The 19,138-nt window shown below is 41.8% G+C and overlaps 1 protein-coding gene across 7 annotated transcripts in view; it reads left to right on the forward strand.

Annotated features, from left to right (window-relative positions):
• Positions 1 to 19,138, forward strand: part of zranb3 (zinc finger, RAN-binding domain containing 3) — a 116,071-nt gene that overhangs the window by 28,601 nt on the left and 68,332 nt on the right. For all 7 annotated transcript variants that reach the window (XM_039606903.1, XM_039606904.1, XM_039606902.1 and 4 more), the window contains 3 exons: positions 1,779 to 1,950; positions 8,299 to 8,433; positions 14,255 to 14,374. In XM_039606903.1, the coding sequence (XP_039462837.1) occupies positions 1,779 to 1,950; positions 8,299 to 8,433; positions 14,255 to 14,374 (427 nt within the window). The remainder of the gene's footprint in view (positions 1 to 1,778; positions 1,951 to 8,298; positions 8,434 to 14,254; positions 14,375 to 19,138) is intronic.

A 19,138-nucleotide genomic window follows, 5' to 3' on the forward strand; every position in this document is an offset into this window, starting at 1 on the left:
CGACGCTGAAAGCTATATTTGTTCAATTTAAGTAGAACTGCCACATCTTCCATACCACACCTCAGATGGTGTTGGGTTAGCATATCTCTAGAATTGAGGTTGTGTGGTGTATCTGAACACATATGTAAAACAGAAAAATTAAAAAATATTCAGGTACAGGGTTTTGGGGCTTGATCTCTCTGCAGCTCCTTAAAATGATATTTCAAATTTGACGTTTACTCAGACAGGATGAGCTGATCAGGTTTTGGAGATCGGTGGTCATAAAAGTCTCTGTGACCTTTTTAACCATTTTTTGTGACCTGTCATGAAATTTCACACACATAGCATAGTGAAGTAGTGCTATTTAAACCACGTGCACAGTGAATTTGTAATATTCAGGGCTACCATTTCTTTGGCCATTATTCAACACTGTTATTCAGGAACAGAAGGGAAGATTGTGAGCACGTTTTACATTGGGTCAGAAACCAGAAACTGAATTTGTGCCGCTAATCTTTAAAAAAAATCTTTAATTAAATTCCTTAAATCAAAGTCTATGCTTTATTTAGTTTGGACAGGCGTAGATATGAAGTGCAACCTGATTGATGGTGGAGGCATACAACTCATTTAAGGTGGCAACTGTACATTGATGAAAATTGATTGAGACAAATCAAATGTTATTGGATCCGTACCTTTTGAACCTGTCTTACTGTGCCTGCCTTTAAGTCCAGTATCACCAGATTGAAGTGTTCTCATTCACTGTTTATCTGCAGTTCTGTGGAATTAGCACAGTTTCAGTCCTTCTCACCTACCATTTAATTGTGTCTGCTGGGATAAGCCGGCCTATACCTGAGCCTGGATTGGTGGTGCTGCTGAGTTGATGGTTTGTTGTCAAAGCCAGACCGCAACTGAAGCCAAGTGCTAAATGCCAACTGGCTGCCAGTTTTCAGTGATGATTGGTTACATGTGTGAACAAACACATCAAATGCATTGTTTTGGATGTCCATCAAAGTCAGCAACTCGGTCAGGGAATGGCTTGGCGCCATTAAAGATAATGCTTTGTGTTTAAGAGCGCTTGGTGTGGCTGGGGAATGCCTTTCTAAGTCACACGTACGCACTCTCTCACACACACTCAGAGGAGCGCACGGCGGTGCCATCTGAGTGCAATCTTCCCTTCTTGTTTCTTTTATAAAGTTGAGGTTGCTGTGGGAAACGACAGCAGCAGAGGTGAAAGGAAAAACAGCAGGAGAGATGCTGGTTCAAATCTGCACACAAGGGGGAAACATTATTTTAGAAAGAATGAGTTAGTTTCCCATCCTACACCAATTACAGCTTTAAACACAGAAGTGTGAAACAGCCAATTTTGGCAGTGCCTTGTTAAGTTTGTCCACACTTCCAGCCAATATGGCAGATAACCAGCCTTTGTGTGGGGGGCCAGTTCTATTCTAAAAGTCCATTTGGCTGATGAATTGTGAAAGTTGCCCGTGAGTTTTGGAATAAACCTGCTGCTGTGGCCATTAGGCAAAATAGTTTCCTGCTTTGCAAAGTGCCCTTAAGCAAAAAGACAAAAAAAAAAGATTCCCCAACTGCTCCAACAGAGCTGCTTAACAGTAAACGACGGAAGGCTGTTCTAGTGCTGGGCAGCTCCCAGGTGGGAATGTTTAAATGTGTTTAACTATTCCTTCAAGGCACTGCTGCAAGTAAATAAGTGTGGTTTCTTGGGAAGTGCATCTCAGTTAGAGGTATGTGTATAAAAAAAAAATAAGCAGGCACAACTTCATCACTTATTTATTCTCTCACAGGTATTTTGGGCCTCGCAGGCAGTGGGACTGTCGCGGGGCGTCCAACTTGGAGGAGCTGCACCAGCGGCTGAGTCAGATCATGATCCGTCGTCTCAAAGCTGATGTGCTCAGTCAGCTGCCCCCCAAAATCCGCCAACGCATCCCCTTTGACCTGCCCAAGGAAGCTGCAAAGGTAGACGTGGGTGACGCAGGTCACATGTGAAGACAAGTAATGTGTATTTGTGTAGTTTCTGTAGCATATTTGGACTACAGGTGAATCATGAACTGGTTGTTTGGTCAGCTGATAATAATCTGTGCATTCTATTTTGTAAGATAAAAGGAAAAAAAGTGCCTGTTAAGTCGGAGAGTTTTCAGATTTTTTAAATATAAGTTGAGTTATTATTTATTTTAAATCTTCTGATTTAATTGATCTATTGGGACAACTTCTCAAAATTCTCAACACCTCTCTGAGTCATTGGAACGCTCAGTGCAAGTCTTGACATCTCCCGTCTGAGTCGTGGACCTCGATGCTTTCGAAGGACGTTTTTTTAGAATCTAAATTTATGTCAAACATTCCGTCTTTGTTTCTGTAACCACGCGGCAACACGTCGCTGGCAGCTCCATTCACGTTATCTAATTCCTTCAGCTACTGACAAAGCTAAATGAGTCCTGTTTTCAGAGCTCTGCGGTGTCAAGGTCTGCTTGTTACCTTTTGTATAAAACTCGCCCACAATCGGCAGAACAGAAGCGAGTTTGGCGAATCCAACTCGAAGAGGGTCATGTGAGAAAACCTCTGAAAAAAGTGTGAGAGATTTCTGATGAATAAAAACAAATATTTTTGCATGTGTTTATTATAGCAAACGGAATATTTGCAGGTTTATGGTTTTACAAAACCAGCATGTAGATGAGGTCACTTTGTGCAATTTCCTGACATTTTATAGGCAAACAATGAACAGATTAACTAATAATTAAGCACAGTTCCTCAGTTAATCAGTCTCCTTTGGCCTCACTGTGAGGAGCTGTGCTGCTGCACTTGGTTCAGTCACCTGGTTATTTCTTTCCCAGAGAAAAATGCCTGTTACTCCTTTAAGATTAAATAACTCTCTGTTAGTCTAAGCTTAGCAATGAGGTCTCTGTGTGTTTGCTATTTTTCCTCCATCATATAGAAGATACCAGGGTATTTGTAGAGTAAATGTCATGTTTTGTGTGTAGGTGTTTGCATCTCTTTTAGCTTCCCCAAAGTTGTAGTTGCGGTTTCTGCCTCCCACGCCGCACTGGATCCATGTGAATGTACACGTGAATGCCAATATGGCTTTGGCCTGGCTTGTGTGCAAGTTAGTGTGTCTCCTGTGCTCTATGCATAGGTCACTGATGTCAAGGATTACCAGTAGTTAGTTTCCAACTGGGAGCACCCACAGCAGCGCACACTCAGAAGCATCCACTAAGAGGCTTTTGTTACATTTTCTATCATTCAGTTTGTTTTCAGAAAAGCTGGAAGGCTGTATAAAATGAAAGTATAATCAACTGATTTGAAATCCATCTAAAATCTGTATTTATTTGGAAATAACACAAAAACAACATATCAGATGTCGAAGCTTCTTCGTCTTCTTCTCTTGCCTTCTCCCTTTAGGGCTTGACAAAGCAGATCGTCTGCCTCCATATCATCCTATCCCTGCTATTGTCCTCTGTTAACCAAACCCTCTGCATACACCCCTTCACCGCATCCATGCATCCTCTCTGAGGTCTTCCTCTCTTCCTCCTGCCTGGTAGTTTTATATCCACTGTCCCTCCTCTGCAACATGTCCAGACAATCTCAGCCTTGTCTCTCTAGTTTGTCTCAAACTGAGCTGTCCTTCTGATGTACTCCAAAACCTAACATCTTCAACTCTGCCACTTCCAGCTCAGCCTCCTGTCTTTTTCTTAGCTCCACTGTCTGTAAACATTGCATTACATCACTACCAACTTCACACTTCCATTTTAGATACTCAACAAAACCTTAAACCCAAGTAAACGACATCATCATGGTGTTTATCAACTTTCTCTGTTAGGCCAGGCTTTCTGCTTCATTGTGTGTGTAGGTCGGTTATTCATGCAGTGAGCACCACCTACTCCCGTCAGAGTCAGAGACTTTATATTAAGATGCAGGAGAGCTGCAGAACGTTTTTGTTTTGTCAATTAATGTTCATTGTGTATCATCAGTAAAATAAATATGTTACATTATTGCTCAATGTGCTCTCGGTGCTGCTGTTTATATCTAACATCACGTCAGCACATTAGAGCTCTGAAACTTTCTAAAGCTAGACACATTTCAGCATTAAAGATTACTCAGTGTTTCAAGTGTGACTCTGCCCCATAACCTAACGAAGGAGACTTGTTGCCAGATCAAAGTGAAATAAACTGTTTGATTAGAAATTATTGGCAATAAATAGCCTCAAGATCATAACGATCCGTTTTCTAATCTGACCTCTATTAGCTGCAGTTTGAGCAGGGTAGAGGAGACTTAGCAGGATGAGGATCAAACATAAAAACATTTCTGCATGACCAACTGGATCCATACAAATTCCAGTGAAAATGTGGCACACAGTTCGCACTGCTCCAACTTTACAGCTGGGAATCATTTGGTTTTATCAGTACGATATGGCTCATTAGGTTCCATGTATAAAATGTATTCCTGCAGCAGATAATCTACATAGCACTTAGAGCTTACTGTAAATAAAAGAGTCTGTGAAAGTGTGTTGCTTCCAGATGATTTAAATCAAAGCTCTGAACATAACCTGCTACAGACAGTTCTGTGTTCAGAATAAGTTTTGGGGAATTACTGAGAACTTTGATTTGCAGCTTAACATAGCGTGCTAACCCATCAGTCGTGTTCTATAGTACAGTATACCCCTTTGGTTAAAGAAGAGAGAAGCCATGTGATCCTCCTTGATGATGTCAGATACACTTTCATATGAACATCACTATTAAACACTAAATGATATATACTGAGCAGGGATAAGATTATGACCACTGACAGGTGAAATGAATAACTGATTATCTCTTCATCATGGCACCTGTTCATGGGTGGGACATATTAGGGAGTGTTAGAAGCAGGAAAGATGGGCAACCGTAAGGATTTGGGCCAGTTTGACAAGGACCCAAACTGTGATGGGTAGACGACTATTTCTCAAAAACTGCAGCTTTTGTTGGGTGTTGCCAGTCATTGATGCATGTGAGGTGAGGACCAAAGGCTGGCCTGTGTGGTTGGATCCATCAGAACAATGTAACGCTGGTTCTGATAGAAAAGTGTGAGAATACACAGAGCATCACAGTTTGTTGCATGTGTGGCTGCATAACCCCTTAACCCTTTGTTAAAACCAAAACCCCCAACGATGTTCATATGAGCATCAGAACTACACCATGGACTAATGGAAGGTCTGATGAATCACATTATCTTTTACATCACTTGGGTGTTCGGGTGCTCCGCTTACCTGGGGAACACCCAGAAGCAGGATGCACGATGGGAATAAGCTACCCAAAGAAACCTTGGGTCCTGCCATTCACGTGGATGTTACTTTGACACGTAGCACCTACATAAGCATTATTTCAGACCACATACACGCTTTCATGGAAACAGTACTCCTTGGTGGCTGTGGCCTCTTTCAGCAGGATAATGGGCCCTGCCACGGAGCAAAACTGGTTCATGAATAACCATTCATGAACCAGTTTTGCTGGTTCATGAATGGTTATTTGATGGGTGTACTTCACCTCCAAATTCTCTGATCTCAATCCAATCGAGAATCCGTGGGATATGCTGGACAAACAAGTCCGATCCTTGAAGGTCCGACCTCGCAACTTACAGGACTTAAAGGATTTGTTTGCTAACATTTTGGTGCAGATTCCACAGCTCACCTTCAGGGGTCTATTGAAGTCCAAGCATCGATGGGGTCAGGCCAACACAATATTAGGCAGGTGTTCATAATGTAATGATTATGCCTGATCGTGTATATATATATATATATATATATATATATATATATGTGTGCACACACACAATTGGGCAACATATAATGGCTGTTCAGACCTGTACCACCTTCAAGGTGGAAACATTTGACACATCTTGAGATGAAAAACAGCTGAAACTGTGTATTAAACAATAATAAGAAAACATCTTTTCTTCTTCTTCATAAAAAAATCTAATTCTTTTAAACATTTGATATAAAATATCTGCATTATTTTTATTTAAATATAAGCTTCAAATGTTTTGGAAGTCATTGCATTCTGTTTTTATGGGCACATATTGCAGATACAGCGTCCCAGCTTTTTTGGAAACACTCTCGTATTAGCAGGAGTGGAAAATGCTGCAGGAGCTTTTTCCGTGCTAATTACTCACTGAGCCATCGCAGGAATGACACAACAATGAGTTTCTTAAAAAGTGATGATCTAGGATTTTTACCCCTATTCTCCCTAAATGTTAGGGGACACTAATTGGGGGCTAAATATGGTTGGTGGGTGGGTTTTTTTTGTTTTGTTTTTTTACATAGAGCACCAATTAAGCCACATGTTGGAAAGATTCGTGTCATGTGTTTGAGTTGCTCTCTCTCATCTGCATTGGGCTGAAACAAGATGCGTAATATCCTCAGAGAAAACGACCTCGGAGATCATTTTTCTTTGGTGGGAAAACAAAAGAGCGCGAGTTGTTCTGCTTTGCAGTTTTTGCCTTTATTTTTGTTCATGAGACGAATCTGCAAGTTTTTTGGTTTTTTTTAACAGATTTCTGCTGAGAAGAATAGACATGCGTTTCATCCTCACAGCTAAATGGACTGGTTTCTGAGATGAGAAAAGGAAGTGTGAAATGGCCAGTCACCCGAATCCACATCCATTTTGCCTCCCACAGGCAGGAAAATGTGAACAATATAAAACATAAAAGACCGAGTGGACATTATTTTCCCTCTAAACAAACTGTCTTTTTGAAGCCTCATTTTGCTAACTGACAATATATACTGTACTGTATCTGTATACTAGGAGCACTCACCAGTTCATTCCTCCTATCTCATTTTACTCCCTAATGATGGCTTTTATCTTCCACAGCCAGACACTTTTTATGCCCCACCTGCCCTTTACATTTTCAGCCTTGGCCTTTAGTCAGTGTTAGTCTGGTGAATATCATCGAGGGTGGAGTGCTTAGCCACTCAGGGTTTTTTTTTCCCTGCCACATTATAAAGAAATGCCTGAATGTACAGTTTTTAATTAGGAAAAAAAGCACGGCTCCAACTGTGTTTATGCAGGTGCTTCTGAGTGAAACATCTGAGGGCGAAAAACATGAAGGAAGCGCAGCTTTGTACCTCAGCAATACGATACTATTTATTCATTCAGCCGTCCTTGACTTTGACGAGGTTTCGAAGCCACTGAAATGCTAATTATTTCACTAAATGGTGCAAAGCTTTCATGTAAGGAGTCCAGAAAACACAGTGTGGGAAATGCAGTCGTGAAACTTGCTTCCTGAAGAAGCCTGTGCGTGCATTAATAGGGTTTCTCTCCAGTTATCACACCTCTTCCTCCCCCCCCCTTCCCCTCTTTGACCCACCTCACCATTATGTGTATGTATGTGCTTAATCAGGCGCAGCCCACCTCCACCTTCCATCGCTCTGCCATATGGTTCACAGTTTTGCATCATTTGATATGCAGCGCTTTAAGAAAGTGTTTGTTGCTGCTGAATTTTTTTACACATTCACTGCTGTCAGACGTTGCAGCTTGAATTAAGACAGCGAGGTGATGAACAAGAGGCCCAAAATAAGCTCTAATCACAAAGTAATTCAAAGTTAGCAGTTTGGAGGTTCAAAAAGCCAAGGAGCTTGATAACTATTTCCAGCCCCGTAACTTTGTAAGCGTGCCGAATTTATTGCAGAAGGATTGACTCAAACTTTCCCTGTGCTACTTTTCATGCCCGATTTCTATATAATTATCTTGTCTTGTACTAGAAAGTCTTAAAAAAGAAAAAAATGCTGTTCCTGAGTGGCGTTTTTATGATAAACAAGGCTAACCTACATGTCGGCAACAAATGCAGAGCTTCTCTATGTGTCTTGTTTATGAGTGGGGAGGCAGCATATGCTGCTCTTCGCTGGCAGCCTTTCCCACTGCGATCCTCTCCCACTCTCCTCTCCCGCCTTAAATACTTCTCGCCAATCACCTTGAGAGTACGCGAAGCGCCTTTGATTTATTGTACCGGCCGGGCTGCTTCTCCATCTTCGACCCCGGCTTGTCACAAGGCGGCTATAATTGGGAGATGCTCGTGACCCACCTAACACAGCAGCCCAGTCGGAGGGGGTGGCATCCTTGGGAATTCTCCATCTCTCTCTCGCGCGCTCTCTATCTCTGGCATTTTTTTTCTTTTCTCCCTCTTTCTTTCTTTTTCTTCCAGGAAAAGTAGGACACCCAGCAGCACTATTAATTGTTTTGCCCTTTATATCTCAAAACAGTAGAGAGAACAAGAGCTAGAAAAGGGTGGGTGAAGAAGTAGAGGACGCAGCCTCACTGTCTTTGCCCTCTCCTTGCTTTGCAGGAGGCCTTGGCTAGCTTCGGCGAGTGGGAGAGGCTGATGAAGAGCCAGGGGTCGGGGGTTGCTACGACGGACAACCCCTTCACTGAAGTCATGGGCCTGGTCACGCAGATGTACAAGCAAACAGCCATCGCCAAGGTAAAGGAAGACCAGCTGCTGTTATATCTTACATACAGGAATACCTTTGAAAGATGAAGCAGGGGGATTTTTCTATTGTGTGGGGTATTCTAAGCCCCATAGGGCCGCATTGTTGTCCAAATGATCAATGAGCCACACTGTTGCTCTGGTGGCATGTTACTTCATTACCATGAACACAGATACTGTAGTTTATCAATCCCACACACACCATCCATTCTCACAAAAGCACCACAGTCCGAAAATAGTCCCCATCAGACACGCTATTACCTGTTGTTTGACTAATGGATTTTAAATATTACATCTCCAGCTGGTTTTGTTAATTAGTTAACATTTTTAATCAATAAAACTATTGCACCAATCGTGGCCTTGCATACACACAGAATAGATTATGAGTGAGATCTTCCAACTGGATGACGGATATCCAGCAGTTCTTCTGTATTTGTGTTGTTCTGTGGTGTTACTATGAAGAAAAGAGCTTTCTGAATATTAGCATTATAAGTATTGGCTCAGAGGGGGCCAAAAACAAATTTTCCCGCAGTGTAATATTATTCAAGGTTTTTTAAAAAACTCCTAAAAAGTAAAATTTGATTTAAAAAATAAAGTCTTTGAAAAGTATTTCATTTTTTTAGGTGTTTTAAGACTAGTAGTTAAAATCAAAGCTAATGAGATTTCATTATCCAATTAATTTTTTTTTAATTTTGCTGTTTTTAATGTTATGTGTTTGAAGTCCTTCTACACATGTATTTACAGACTAGGGATCACAAACCTAACAGAGCAGGGGTAGGCGACTGCAGGCCTCGAGGGCCGGTGTCCTGTAGGTTTTAGATCTCACCCTGGGTCTACACACCTGAATCAGATGATTAGTTCATTACCAGGCCTCTGGAGAACTTCAAGACATGTTGAGGAGGTCATTAAGCCACTGAAATCAGCTGTGTTGGATCGAGGACACATCTAAAACTGTCTGCAGGACACCGGCCCTGGAGGCCTGGGTTTGGACACCACGGTCATAGGGGGTCATGTGATTGTTTTTTCTGTATTATTGTAGGGTCTTTACTGACTGTTGTTTGGTGCAGTATGAATTGAATTAAACTGAATTGTTGATTCAACAGGTCTGGCAATAATCAGGCCTGAGTGTAGCTAATAGTACTAGTTAATTCATGATTTAACAAGGAGAGGATTGCTTTTTTCCACCTAATAAATGAATTTATTCTGGTCATCTTTGTCTAATATTACAATTTGTTTCAGAATCTAAAACATTCACTTGTGAAAAATGTGGAAAAACCTAAGAAATCAGGAAGGGGGGAAATAATGCACTCAGTCTTCTCCTTCTATTGCTCTAGTGGCTACAGGCTGTACAAATGTAAACTTTTCAGCACCCCTGAAAACACAGCCTTGGTTTCAATATGACCACTAAGCATTCATACATTTATTTAACACTGGTTCGAGTTTCAGAACATAGAAGGGAAGCACACTGAATGTGATTTGAGAAAAACAGGAAAATCTGTCTAAATCAGTATCAAGAAAATGTGGTTAAATCGATCGTTCTTGTCTGAAAGAGCTGACAGTTTAGGAAAAGTTTAAAGACTGCTTTGACATTTAGGAAAGAGAACATTAATACTGCTAACATGTCTGTCTATTCTGTATTATGCCAGACCTGGAAATAGTATTTATTGGGAGATCATCATTGAGGTTTCATTTTTCATTTGAACAGTAATGAACACAGACTAACAGAAAACACTAAAATAATGTAAAATATTTGAAATTACTATCATTTTAAATATTTTACGTTGTTACTAATTTCTACTGCTAGAAAAACTAGTGATTTGGATAATCACGATACCAGTTTATAGGAAGTAGAACAAGACACTTTATTCCTATTGGCTGTCCCAAGCCCAGGTACATGGGAAGGTTTGTGTCAGTAATAATCTTGAAGAAAGAGTATGTGAACAACAGGATTATGAGTTTGAAGTTTTAGATCGAAGGGCTTGCATTACATGTGCCCCACAGGTTGGATGTCAGAAGAGAAAGAGGAATCGTGGAGTAGGTCTGATGAAGTGGTAGAGAGTGGTCGCAGGTGGAGAGAGTGGTGATCGTAGTGGGCTTCAGTGGACATGGAGGTGAAGGGAACAGAGGTGAGATGTTGGGTAGATTTGGTGTTAAGGAGAGAAATGCAGAAAGCCGGATTTTGTGGATTTTGTGAGAGGGTTGAAGGTAATGTATAAGAGTGGAGAAAGGTGCACACAGGTGGACTACATCTTATGCAGAAGGAGCGAATTTAAAGAGATAGGAAAATGCAAGGTTGTGGCAGGTGGGAACATAGATAGGCGTCATTAGATAATAGTCTGTAAGAAAGTATTCATAACCGCAAATCCCTATTTATATCTATAACCTACTTCATAACCAGGTGTGGGATTTCATCTGTGATTGGCTCTGAGCCCCTTCTTGTTTGCAGTGGTGGTAGACAGGGTGACCATCGCTGTTTCTTGTCCTGCCTCCCTCCTCTCACCCCCCAACAGGTTGTGGCAGGTGGCTGCCCCTCCCTGAGCCTGGTTCTACCAGAGATACTTCCTGTTTAAAAGGGAGTTTTTCCTTCCCACTTTTGCCAACCGCTTGCTCATCTGATTGTTGGGGTTTTCTCTGTATTATTGTTGGGTCTTTATCTTATAATATAAAGCGCCTTGAGGTGAGGTGACTCGATGCTATATAAATAAAATTTAATTAAACTGAATGGGATTAAATTGAAATCAATAACAGTTTCGATTGTTTTCCCTAGTGTAGAGTTGTCTACCTGCCCCTTATCTTTAAGGTGACTTTCCTCTGCCACACCTCATAAAAATAAGTTATGTGCAGCTCGTGGGTGGGGCTTCTGTCCTGACAATGGCCATGGTGGTGTATCTGTTCCCAGAGACATCATATAGATGTAAGAGTAGGAAAAAACTGCAAAACAGGGTATTTCTTGAACACATGCTGGCTTCATAATTTGATACTTCGCTTATTGTGAGTATCTACCATTGTAACAATATGTGGCTATAACTGAAAATAGGAAAATACATTGTTGTTCACATTAACCTCCAAATGTCTCACAAGCAACAAACCCAGAGCCATACATTATATCACCCAGATAGCTTAAAAATTAGCTCGATGATGTTGTTTTTTTATTAATTTTCCTATTTCAGGAAATGGTGAATTGATGGCACAGCATCATTCTCAGAGCGCTTGGCCAACCACTCAGTGAGATCTCATGGGAAAATCATTGCCATGGTAACAGAACCTAATGGTTGCCAGTGAAAGCACTTAGACAAAGTAGGGAGTTATAACTGAGGTATTATTTTGTTGCGTCCAGCCTGGCATGATTACCCCTTATATCAAAGTTACACACCGCACTAAAATAGCATCTCTGTGATGTTGTTGCTATGGAAACTCGGTTGGCTCTCTGAAGTGACTTCTTTTTTTCTTTTTAATGAGAGCAATATGGGAAGGTGGCATTTAGTCTAAGGAAGGCCCGCGGGGGAGGGGGGTCAGAGCAACTAGTGTTGAGAATCTAACATTTCCTGTTTGTCAGTGGAAGCATTTTTACACTAATATAGCTTTCAACCTCTGTTCCGCTTCTAGCCTCTTACTAAGAGAACAGGCAGTTCCCTAGTCTCTTATATTTGTAGCTGAGCAAACAGTTCCACCAGATATAGTATCCCTCTCCAATCATCTGCCATGTTCGAGGGCTGGCATTCCTCTCAATTAGCCCAGCGCCCTCAGCCATGAGGAGTGTGGCCCCGAGGTTAACGAAGAGCGGAGATAACCACTGAACGCAATCATCGACATGCTACCCGCTCAGCCTGCCTCCAAGCTTGGATCTCTTTTGCGCTTGGTGTTGTTTGCTGATTGGATTTCTGCTCAGTTTAGCCTAACACTGGACCTCCTTTCATTACAAAGCCCCCACCCACACCGACCCGCTCTCCCACCTCAAAGCCGATACTGCTGGCCTAGTCTCATTTCCTCTGCTACTGGTTCACAGAGTCGGACACACTTTCTCTACTTCCGAGAAAGAGAAAAAAAAAAGAGAAAGCTTGCTTCATTCTTTTTTTGGATCATCGAGAGGGGTGGAACGGTATGATAGATTCACACATCTATGTCACTCTGACAAGCATCATGGCCCCTGCCTGCCTGCCAGTCCGCCTGGCGACGATGCTGCCAAACGCCTTTGGGGTATTTTTGTTGCTTTACCCGCCAAGCATCTGCTCCCAATTACCCAGAGAGGACAGCTCTGATGCTGGACTTTAAAGCAAGCTAACGGGCCGCTTCAGACAGCCGAGAAGTTTGTGCACTAATTAAACTCAGCGGAAGGAAGACGGCGAAGCCGAGCCGTCAGTAATGAGGACCCCCCAGATCAGAACAGGGTCGGGCAGGCCTGGCGGAGAGATTCATTATCAGGCGCGTCGGCTAATTATCAGCAAGGCAAAGCAGAGGTTCTCCCACCAGAGCATCAGGTGTGTGATGGCTGCAGAGGTTGTCAGCTTGCAGGAGGTGCGGAGATTATAGGGTGGGCTTCACACCACAGAGAAAGGGCCTGTCTCCAAAAACCGTCTAGTAAGGGCTCTGTTTGACTCAACTCAAACCTCAGGATTTCTCACTAGTTGGTGCTATTCTTGGCTGCTTTATGGCCCGGGGCTCTGAAATGAGCCGAGTGCGGATGCTCAATGACACGCTCGTACAGCTCTTGCAGAAGGTAGCGGGGAGCAGGCCACAGCCATCACAGTGTGATCGCTGGGCACCAGCACACGGTGAAATGATAGATACAGATACCTGCAGGCTACAGTTACCTCACTGTGCCGCTTCCTTTTTAGGTTGTTAGACTCACACCGTCAATCAAGGTCAGAGGCTTTAGCAGAAAACAAACAAAAGTGCATTAAACTTGGACTGGGATGTTTTTAGGGGGGGGTTAAGCATTGTTACCATTTGACTTCATAAATCAAAAGCCCGACATGAAGGAGGAAAAAAATATGGTTATGCAAAAAGTAAATGAGCAAAAACTTGAGAATGGAATAGTTTCAGTAAGAAAACTTTTACATCCTGCATTAATTCCAGGCTGCAGCTGTCACTTTTGACAGGTCATAATTCTTTTTAGGAGTGTTTGCAAGTCCTGAATGTGTTCACATATAAGATCTCCTAAAATATCAGCCCAGTCAAATACCTGATGATAGTAACATTATTAGGAAATAATAATGCGATAATAGTAAAGTGCTATAGCCTAAATAAAGCTGGCAATAAAAGTTCAAACTGTCAGTTTATAGACCCGTTAGTATTGCTGCTCCATCATCTGACTTTGTCTAAATGATACCATTAATATCTGCACATAGTGTATGATATATATACCAGTGATAGGCCAGTATCAGCTGGTGAGATCAGTTTTGGCAATATGTGACATAAAAGGTCTTTATTTTATTATTTTTTTGTAAATCCTGGCTGTTCATGTATGAAAAGGTGAGTTTTGCTTGTTTCTTATTGTGACCGAAATTAAAAAACAGAAAATCCAAAAACTCACCAAGCATAAGCCAAGTTGTGAGTTATTGATTTGACTCTTGGTATCTCCGAGCTGACAAATGCGCCCCAGTCGCTCTGTGTGCTCTTTCCTTTTAAAGTCTGGATCCCTGGCATTCAATAGAGAATCGATCACACGGAAAGGATGCCGCGGTGATTAATTGACTTCTTCACTGATCTCGCCGCTTCCTCTGTATGTGGTCGACTGGTGAAGTGATGGATTCAGTAGCTCTCTTTCATCTGTGTCTATTTCTGTGTGTGTGTGTGTGTGTGTGTGTGTGGCCAGGCGGGAGCTGTGAAGGACTACATTAAGATGATGCTGGAGGCAGAGCAGCTGAAGTTCCTGGTGTTCGCCCACCACCTCACCATGCTGCAGGCCTGCACCGAGGCCGTCATTGAGGCCAAGGTAACCTCGGGCACTCTGCGGGCAACTGGAGTTTCTAAAATGTATTAAAGCGGCAGTAAGCAACGGCTGTGGTGGTGCCTGTAGGATGTGTGGCAACACTTGCGAGAGGTGTGTGAATTATTTGAAATTCTAAAAGCTGCTAGCTCAGGTTCAAGTATAATTAATTTTGTAGTACGCTGCTGCTTCTCCTGGAAATCTCCATACAGAGCAGACTGTTCCGTATCTCACACGCTAGCTCCAAACTCACTGACCCACTCAGGCCTCCACTCGAACTCCCCAGCCATACTCTAATATTCCCCAGGAAGCAGTATGCACCTCACATGCTATTGGGTATATACTCAGCACAGTAAAGAGTATATTAGCATGTAGTTTCTGACACAGCCTGTGCACAGGGCAGCATGCCCATATTAACATCCTACAATGTAACATATATATATATGGCCCATTATCACCATATTGTACCCAAGCAAGCAACTCCGACTCCCAACATCCCCACCCTCACCACACACATATACACACACATATGAAAATTAGTAACATATAGCAATGAATTAATAATATCAATAGCATTGTTCCAGCTTTGATCAGCACCATGGACAGACACTAAAGCCAGCGGTTGGGGGAACAGGCACATTTATTTAGGTTATGCTACAAACTCATACCGTATTCAAGTCAGCCAAAACGCAGCAGTCATTTCCAGTAGACCAGCTTCTACATATATTCCACACATATTACAGTATGAGTGCACATTCTCAATATAAAGTGGTAACAGTGTTTCAATCCTTGACAAAAACATGAACACAAACTACTCACTCTTTGAGGAGAGCATTGCTCACATCCCGACAGCACGCTCATCCTGCTCTTTTCTCCCCTTCCTCTTTTGAGCACCATTTTTTTTACTTTGGCTTGCTAAACATAATTCATTATGTGCTGCACCAGACTACTGCTGTATAAGACACTCCGTTGGCAGGTTTGCACCTATTTTCCATAAATGATAGAAAGAAGGATCAGGAAGTACAGCTGACATATTTCCTCGTATGTCCCCCTGCCGTCAACACATATCAGGAAAAAAAAGAAGCTGTATTTAATCAACTGGCTCTAAAATGATCATTTACATCTGAAATTAAGTTCAAAAGGAAAATGTATTTACATAAAGTTAGGCTTTGGTTCACAAGCTAGAACCATGACTTAAACATATAGTAGGTTGTTTTTATAATCTGTCCATCTTTAACTAAATGCAGTGACGAGACAGATGCCATGTAATGTGTAGGGGACTATTCCATAGTGCCCTGAGACACTGCCCCAGCATATTTCTCTTCTTTTATACTTCAGGAATAAAGATGTTCTCTAATTCCAAGTAACTGAATCACTGAATTAAAGGAATGGGATTAAACTGAAGACTAAAGGGTAGCTTGTGGAGCCGCTAAATTCTCTGTGTTCTGTGTAAAGCCTTTACACACCGGACATGTAAAAGTTTTACCAATGCTTCATACATTAAAATATTTTTCAGACTAATCCTTAATGCAGCCATTCACACCAACCACGTACTTTCGCAGGATAAATTTGGGGCGTTTATTTTTTCAGACCAAAGTTTGATTTTTTTGGATGTGGATAAATAAATCTGGTCAATCAGACCACTGCATTTGGCAGAAAGTCTGCTCATAGCTCAAAACGCACACTGGCACTAAATTTACAATGATATGGAAATCAGACACACAGCGAGACTCTGCTCGGGGTCAGCTGGGTCTCTAAAATGATTTCTCTGCCTCCTCAGATGTGTTCCCAACCAGAGTTCAAATTGTCTTACCGACATCCCAAAATATGTACGAAAGCAGTCGTGATACAGCTTCGACTCCTGGAACAAACCATGAAATTCACCCTGCTTCTGACTTCTCCCGAAAAACTGGGTGAACCCAGAATCCAGAAAATCCAGTATGTTTAAAAACATCATGAGCAGCTCTGGGTTTTGTTTTTTTTTTTAGGACATTTTTTTTTGCAAAATTGCAGTGCTTGCATCGGGTATACACCTTAAACGACAAATTTGCATCCAAAAAATTCTGAATTTAATGTTGTATTTCTACAATACGCTCGCTGTGTAAAACCTTTTCGAATATGCTGACCTCAGCTGAAGTGATGAGGTCAGCATATGTCAAAGGAATCCCTGTGAGCTGTTTGTCTTCGGGCTTTCTAAAATGCTCTGCTTCAAACAGTTTTTTTTCCATCTTTGAACTGTATGATGTCAGAAAGGGCTCTAGGGACAGAAGCCCCACCCACCTGCTGTTTAAACAATCTGTTTGTGAGAAGGAGCCAGTCAAAAGAAAGCAGCTGCAAACAGATCCACTGTAAGAACAATGAGGATTATTTTGAACTGTTATTCATGCAAAGCTGCTCTAGTGTAGTCCAAGAGTAAGAGAGGGTCTGGAAATGAGGATCATGGGTCCAAAACAGCAGGTTGTGTGTGTATAAGTGTCTTTAACAGTCACTGATAGGTTTCAGTATATGTTCTACTAGCAGGCTTCTTTCTGCGTTGCTGTCTGTGCATTATTAGAGACAATCCAGGAAAACATATATCAGTAAAATCCAGCTTTCAGCCTAACGTCACAACCTTTCCACAACACTTTTTCTGTCAGCCACCACCAGTCGGTCAGGAAGGTTTCTGTTCACTGAGGCTTTCTTCTCCTAAAAGCTTCAATCTGGTTGCTCTGAGTAGTTTAAAACAAGCTTGAATTTTTGTGATTTTAGCACATGGACCACTTTGCAAAAGTGAAAGCACCGTTTTTATATTCTTGATATTTCATTTTGGCACAAATGCTCATTCCTGTCATTTCCATTCAAGATTTTGACTTTTTTTTCCGGCTGCAGACACCTCAGTTGCTTATTAAGTATAACGTGGAAGTACTAAATGTGTAGATTGTATTCATATTTCACTTCTACTTCCTGGCTTACCAGAGGTAATTGGCCCCATGCTTAAGTTTTATTCCTTCATCCATAGTCCCACTGTGTTTATAAGTCAAATCCTTCTCATGGCTGTGATTACCTTCGACAGGGTACTAAGCTCTGAGCTGTGCCAGTTGGGCTTTTACTTACAGTAGATGTTAGTCGTGAATTATATGAATCTGCATCTTATAAGGTATGTTTAGCCGCACCGTTTGGATGATTAACAAATTAGTTTATACACTGAGACGCTTCGAGCCGTCCAAATTCTTGAAGGAAACTCTTCTTTTGCTTTCGTAGAAAGTAAACTTTACTTCCACAACTAAGTTCTTCTCAAGTCATCACAAGCAAACGATATCTCTTAGCTCGGCGCCGGCAACCTGCTAAGGAGTTCAAATGTGTGTTTGCGGATGTGTGCTCGCGCGTGCGTGTGCGTGTCACTGAGGTCGGGGAGGTGTCGGCTGAATGTAATGTAGCGGTACAACGTGTGATAACACATTCCTCCTTGAGACGCTCACTCCGTGGTGCATTCGCACTCACTAATTAACAGAAATGAGCTAAAAAAGGAACGACAAGCAACGCACTGTGATGAGAAGCTTGGCAGGGACAAGCGACTGTGCTCCAATTACAGTGTTGTCACTGTTTTTTCTGCGCCGCACGCTCTCATTCTTCACCTGGTGTCGAACTGGTTGGAAGTTTTTATCGTCAATGTTTTTTTTCCCCCCACCAGCTAATAAACAACTCAGTTTTATGGCCTTGAGATATTGTTTTTCCCTGCTAGTTCTCCGTGAGCACATTTATTTGACCTTTATTTTTCCAGGAAAAGTCAAACAGATCTGTGTGTTCTTTCTCAGCGCGGTTCTCCTTCATAATAATGCAGTTACAGTTACATTCACACGCGGGAGCGCCACAGTGCGAACACGCTATCCTACTGTCGGCCACCGCGCAGCTCCGCGGGACAAATGGCCCCAAATCAAAAGAGTGAGGTCACCGCAGCACATCAGCGGCTCGGTGAAGGTCGAGTTCAGGTTTAATAAACATGGCAGCCGCCTGCTCCCTTTGTTTGGTGTTTCATTATGCTATCAAATATTGTGTTATTAGCGGCGTTCTCGTTTTATTTAATTCATTGCAGCTCCCCTGCTGATGTCTTTGATGGTGTATCCATTCACATTTCTCTTATTGAAATGTCTGCAGGAACCTAGAATACAGGTTAATGAAATGCTACACTCCTTTAATGTTCCAGCACCAATCTGCACCACCTTTTTACAGACAAACAATACGATTCCTCTCAGTTTGAAGCTTTATTTCTCTTCAACAACCTCACAACACATATCTCGTCCTGTTTTTGGCCCGATTCTTTTACTAATATATGTGCATAAAGAAGAGAGGTATGAGTGCTGGATAATAAGCATAGACTATGTACAAAAGGTGATTGTTGCCAACATGTTGGCATCCATTGGTGGTTTGTTCTGCTGATTTAAAGCCTTTAGTTTTGCGTTTTGGCTGTCACCATCCCGTTAGCTTTGAAACAAGATTCAAATGGGTGGTAATTGTGGCTTCCGAAAAGCAGGCTTAAATGATTAAGCCCGATCGCTAAATGATTTTTAAAGCCAATACTGATATTTTGATACATCTTTGATATTCATTTCTTTCACACACATGAAACATAAAGAGGTCTTCCTAACTGTTCATATGTGTAGTATTTACTCATTTATGCTCAAACCTGTGCCGAGTCTCCCCTGGTGGACGAACTAAGCCTTGTTGTCTAACCCCTATTTTTGTACCGTTCTCTAAAAAGGCTAATATTTCCTGTACAGTTGGTCATTTTAA

Source organism: Oreochromis aureus, linkage group 23 (genome assembly GCF_013358895.1).
Source record: "Oreochromis aureus strain Israel breed Guangdong linkage group 23, ZZ_aureus, whole genome shotgun sequence".
NCBI lineage: Eukaryota > Metazoa > Chordata > Actinopteri > Cichliformes > Cichlidae > Oreochromis > Oreochromis aureus.